This window comes from Antrostomus carolinensis, unplaced genomic scaffold (genome assembly GCF_000700745.2).
Source record: "Antrostomus carolinensis isolate BGI_N321 unplaced genomic scaffold, ASM70074v2 scaffold1835, whole genome shotgun sequence".
Taxonomy (NCBI): domain Eukaryota; kingdom Metazoa; phylum Chordata; class Aves; order Caprimulgiformes; family Caprimulgidae; genus Antrostomus; species Antrostomus carolinensis.
In genome coordinates, this window is record NW_010316897.1 from 4,738 (window position 1) to 9,373 (window position 4,636).

Here is a 4,636-nt window from a genome sequence, read left to right on the forward strand (position 1 = left end):
CCGCCAGGGGCTGCGGGGGGCCAGCCTGCCTCACTATGGTCTTCACCACAAGTTACAGGGAAATCTCTGCTCTGGCTCCTGGAGCACCTCCTCCCCCTCCTTCTTCCCTGACCTTGGTGTCTGTAGGGTTGTTTCTCTTACATCTTCTCACTCCTCTCTCTAGCTGCAGTTGCACAGGACTTTTTACCTTTTCTTAAATACGTTATCCCAGAGGTGCTACCACAATCGCTGATGGGCTCAGCTTTGGCCAGCAGCAAGTCCATCTTTGAGCTGGCTGGCATTAGCTCTGTGGGACATGGGGGAAGCTTCTGGTGTCTTCTCACAAAAGCCACTCCTGCAGCCCTCCTGATACCAAAACCTGGCCACATAAACCCAGTGCAAACAAGAACCTGGTCTCTTTGTTGTCTCTCTCAGGAGAGAGATGAGAGCTGAGCAGACCATGAAGATGGAACTCCCCTCTCCTCACCAAGGTGTGGATGCCTCTGGGTGAGAGACCCCTGACTCCAGGGTACCAACCACTGACTCTGGGCCTCAGAGGGTCTGCTACCAACAGGCTATGCAGAGGAAAACAAAGCTGGCTCATGTTCCACAGACCTTCTCCATGCTGCTGTGAATTGTCCAGCTAGGGCCTGCCCACCTCCCTGGGACAACAGCTCAGATATCCTTAGCCAGTTGTTGAGGCTGTTTCTAAACTCTGGCTGCTTCTTCAGGAAGGTGTCACAGGATTTATCTGATTTTTAGAGTAGGGGGACAATTCTGCTCTCATCCAACATGTGTCTCCTACTCTTTTGACTCTCCTTCATTGACACTGATCTGGTTTAGACAAAAGTCTGTTTGGAAACTGCTGGGTGACCACCATTCCATTCTTTCTTCCTGGAATAATCCTTTGAGGTTCACACAGTGTCTTGGTACTGTATCCATGTATCAACATGAATTGGGACACCAGATCCTAGTCATGGTGGTATGGCAATGAGTCTTCTGGAGTTTTGCTCCCTGCTAAGCAAATGCTCCTGGGCTCCCCAGTTCAAGAGGGACAGGGATCTTCTGGAGAGAGTCCAGCGGAGGCCACAAAGATGATGAGGGGCCTGAAGCATCTTTCTTACGAGGAGAGGCTGAGAGAGCTGGGACTGTTCAGCCTGGAGAAGAGCAGCCTGAGAGGGGATCTGATCAATGTCTATAAATATCTGAAATGTGGGGGCCAAATGGATGGGTCTGGGCTCTTTTCGGTGGTGCCCAGTGACAGGACAAGGGGCAATGGGCACAAACTGGAACACCAGAAGTTCCAGACAAACTCAAGGAAAAACTTCTTTCCTGTGAGGGTGCCAGAGCCCTGGGACAGGCTGCCCAGAGAGGGTGTGGAGTCTCCATCTCTGGAGATGTTCAAACCCAGCTGGACTCTTTCCTGTGCAACCTGCTGTAGGGAACCTGCTTTGGCAGGGAGGTTGGGCTGGATGATCTCCGGAGGTCCCTTCCAACCCCACCATTCTGGGATTCTGTAAGTAGAGGTATGTACTTCGAGGGAGCTAGAGGCATCTCCAGGGGAAGGAACCAGGCTGGAAATGAAGTATGATGGAGCAGGATGCATCTTCCTTTTGCCTTCGGTCTGTCTTGTTCTTTGCTTTGGTCCTCCTCTCTCTGCTTACCTGTTCGTCTTTATTCACACAGGGCAAGTCTCAGACCTTAGCAGTAAAACGCAAGGCGGAGTCAGAGGAGGAGAAGGAGGAGTCACCCAGTGTCACTGCACTCCTACCTGCCAGGTCCTCTCCTGTGACAGACAGCCCCAAAAACGTGGAGGAGAAGAGTGGCCTTGGAGGTGAGGTACAAAGGAGAGCTCTGCTTGTGTACGCTCATGATCCGATCTCATGTTCCATTTGAAGTAGATGGAGCAGAGGTAACTGACTCTCGTGCTGGTGATTTTCCAGATAAATCTGATCCTGCTGCCATCACAACCTCAAATACCACCTCAAGTGAAGGAGCATCAGTCACCCCCACCTCTGCTCCTACCCCAAACCTGGCAATGGTGTCACGTCAGATGGGAGATTCCAAACCCCCACAAGCCATCGTCAAGCCTCAGATCCTCACACACATCATTGAAGGCTTTGTCATCCAGGAAGGAGCAGAGCCCTTTCCGGTAGGGATTCTCTGCTGTGGGGGAAGGAGGTGTAGTGTTCTCTTGGGGGAGTGGTGGGTTTCCATCTTTGGTCAGGAGTTTCTTTCCCCATATTCCAACGTGGCATTTTTAGCTTGAGACACAGACAGTGAAGAAGGGAAAGGAGGGAAGTGTCATGCATGAAGTAAGGCATTAAGTGGTGGCATTCAAGAGAATGGGTTGGAGGGAGTAAAACAAGTGTGATGGGAACTGTTTTCTCCAGTGGTCCTCAAAGCAATAACTTATGCAGGAATTGTAAGGAGGTTCTTCTCTCTGATTTTTACTGAGGGAAGGTTGCACTGCATTTCGAACAAGCAGCAAGAGAAGTTAAAGCAAAGAAGGGGAAATGCAGTTCCATGAAGTTGCAGGATATTCAAGGCAAATAGTACTTGGTGATCTTTGAATGAACCACCAAGCTTGTGAGTCAGGAAGGAGTAATAACTTTGCTCAGCATCTCTCCTTCCCTAGTAGGCAGAAGGATTCTTCTGAGCTGTAATTAGGTGTCAGCAGAGGGCAGTGGACACAGAGAATCCTTTACTGATGGGCCCAACTCTTTCTCTCCCTGTCCAGGTGGGTTGTTCTCAACTGCTGAAAGAATCTGAGAAACCGCTACAGGGAGAGGCTCCTTCTGGCCAGAGTGAAAACCTGTCCAGCAATTCCCCAGGAGGGGACAGTGCTTCTGTGGGTGAGTTTCAACACCAGGAGGCCTAGCAAGTGTTCCTGACAGTTTCTGCTCTCTGGTATTGTATTACTAACTTCATACGTTATGGATTTGTATCCCTTTCTGCTACCTGCTTAGAGACTCAAGCTATGGACCCACGATCTCCTTGTCTTGAGTGCCAGAAGACAACACATTTTTGTTGTTATTAATATGATCAACACACCCTGTGTCAGTAGTCAGCAGGAGAATCTGAACTGTACCTGTCTGTAATGTCTCTGAAGGCTGTGAAGGATGGAGATGCAGCGGAGAGCGCAGTGATGGAGATTTTCCCCCATAACCTTGTAGGATATGAGGGATATTGAGGCCAAATGCCAGGTCCTGCACCTGGGTCACAACAACCCCATGTAACGCTACAGACCTGGGGAGGAGTGGCTGGAGAGCTGCCTGGTGGAAAAGGACCTGGGGGGTGTTGGTCAACAGCAGCTGAACATGAGCCAACAGAGTGCCCAGGTGGCCAAGAAGGCCAACAGCATCCTGGCCTGTATCAACAATAGTGTGGCCAGCAGGACCAGAGAAGTTGTCTTCTCCCTGCACTGGTCACTGGTGAGGCTGCAGCTCGAGTGCTGGGTTCAGGGAGGTGCTGGAGCGTGTCCAGAGAAGGGCAACGGAGCTGGGGAAGGGTCTGGAGCACAAGTGTGCTGAGTTCCTGGCTGAGGGAGCTGGGGTTGTTGAGCCTGGAGAAAAGGAGGCTGAGGGGAGACCTTGTGGCTCTGTCCAAGTCCCTGCAAGGAGGGTGTAGAGAGGTGGGGGTGGGTCTGTTCAACCAAGGACCACGTGACAGGACAAGAGGAAATGGCCTCAAGTTGCATCAGGGGAGGTTTAGATTGGATCTGAGGAAAAACTTCTTCATCCAAAGGGTGGTCAAGCATTGGAACAGGCTGCTCAGGAGGGTGGTGGAGTCACCTTCCCTGGTGGGATTTAACAGATGGGCAGATGAGGTGCTCAGCAACGTGGTTTTGAGGTGGAATTGGCAGTGTTGGGTTTATGTTTGGACTCAGTGATCTTAAAGGCCTTTTCCAACCACTACAATTCTGTGATATGCTATTTTTTGCTTCTTCAGCGAAACGGTACTGACAAGGAGAAATAAACTGCTCTGTTCAATATCCAGGGGCCCTAATTAGTGGAGCTGCTGCCTCTCCTTCCCCAGCTTCTTCCCAAAGCTAACTGCTCAGTAGATTCAGTAGAGACTAACACTTGGAATCTGTCTGCCCAGAAGAAGAGTAGTAGAATTGGGGAATCATTGTCCCATAAGCTGAACCAATTCAGTTTACCAGCTGATGTCTATCTCTGTATCTCACTAGAGCTCGATAAGAAGGCAAACTTGCTGAAGTGTGAATACTGTGGGAAGTACGCCCCAGCAACCCAGTTCCGTGGATCCAAGAGGTTTTGTTCCATGACCTGTGCTAAAAGGTAATAACAAGACATCATCTTCCTTTTCTCTGACTATACATTCTCCGGAACTGGGCATGTGCCCCTTCTCTAGGTAGTGTACAACATTTCAGCATGTCTGATCCTCCCTCCATGGGCCACAGACATCCTTTAGGAATCTAAATGATTAGTGAATGCTTCTAGGTCTGGAGAGGTGACTGTGGTGTTGAGTGTAAACAGGATTTCTGACTTGCTTAGAAAATGAAATGGGAAGGGGGAAGTTCTTGGGCTCCAAAGAACCTCTCTTCAGTCAAACGTACATTTGACTGACTAAATGACCGCATCCTGGTGGCTATCTGCTACATTGGTACTAGTGTGGTGGGTTGACCCTGGCTAGA

The 4,636-nt window shown here is 50.1% G+C and overlaps 1 protein-coding gene across 1 annotated transcript in view; it reads left to right on the plus strand.

Annotated features, from left to right (window-relative positions):
* LOC104525269 (polyhomeotic-like protein 1) overlaps positions 1-4,302 on the plus strand; it is a gene marked incomplete at its 5' end in the record, with an annotated part of 6,888 nt that extends 2,586 nt beyond the window's left edge. Inside the window, 4 exons of the mRNA XM_010168374.2 lie at positions 1,666-1,813; positions 1,923-2,131; positions 2,720-2,834; positions 4,172-4,302. Of these exons, the coding sequence (XP_010166676.2) occupies positions 1,666-1,813; positions 1,923-2,131; positions 2,720-2,834; positions 4,172-4,284 (585 nt within the window). The remainder of the gene's footprint in view (positions 1-1,665; positions 1,814-1,922; positions 2,132-2,719; positions 2,835-4,171) is intronic.
* Between the last annotated feature and the right edge of the window lie 334 nt (positions 4,303-4,636).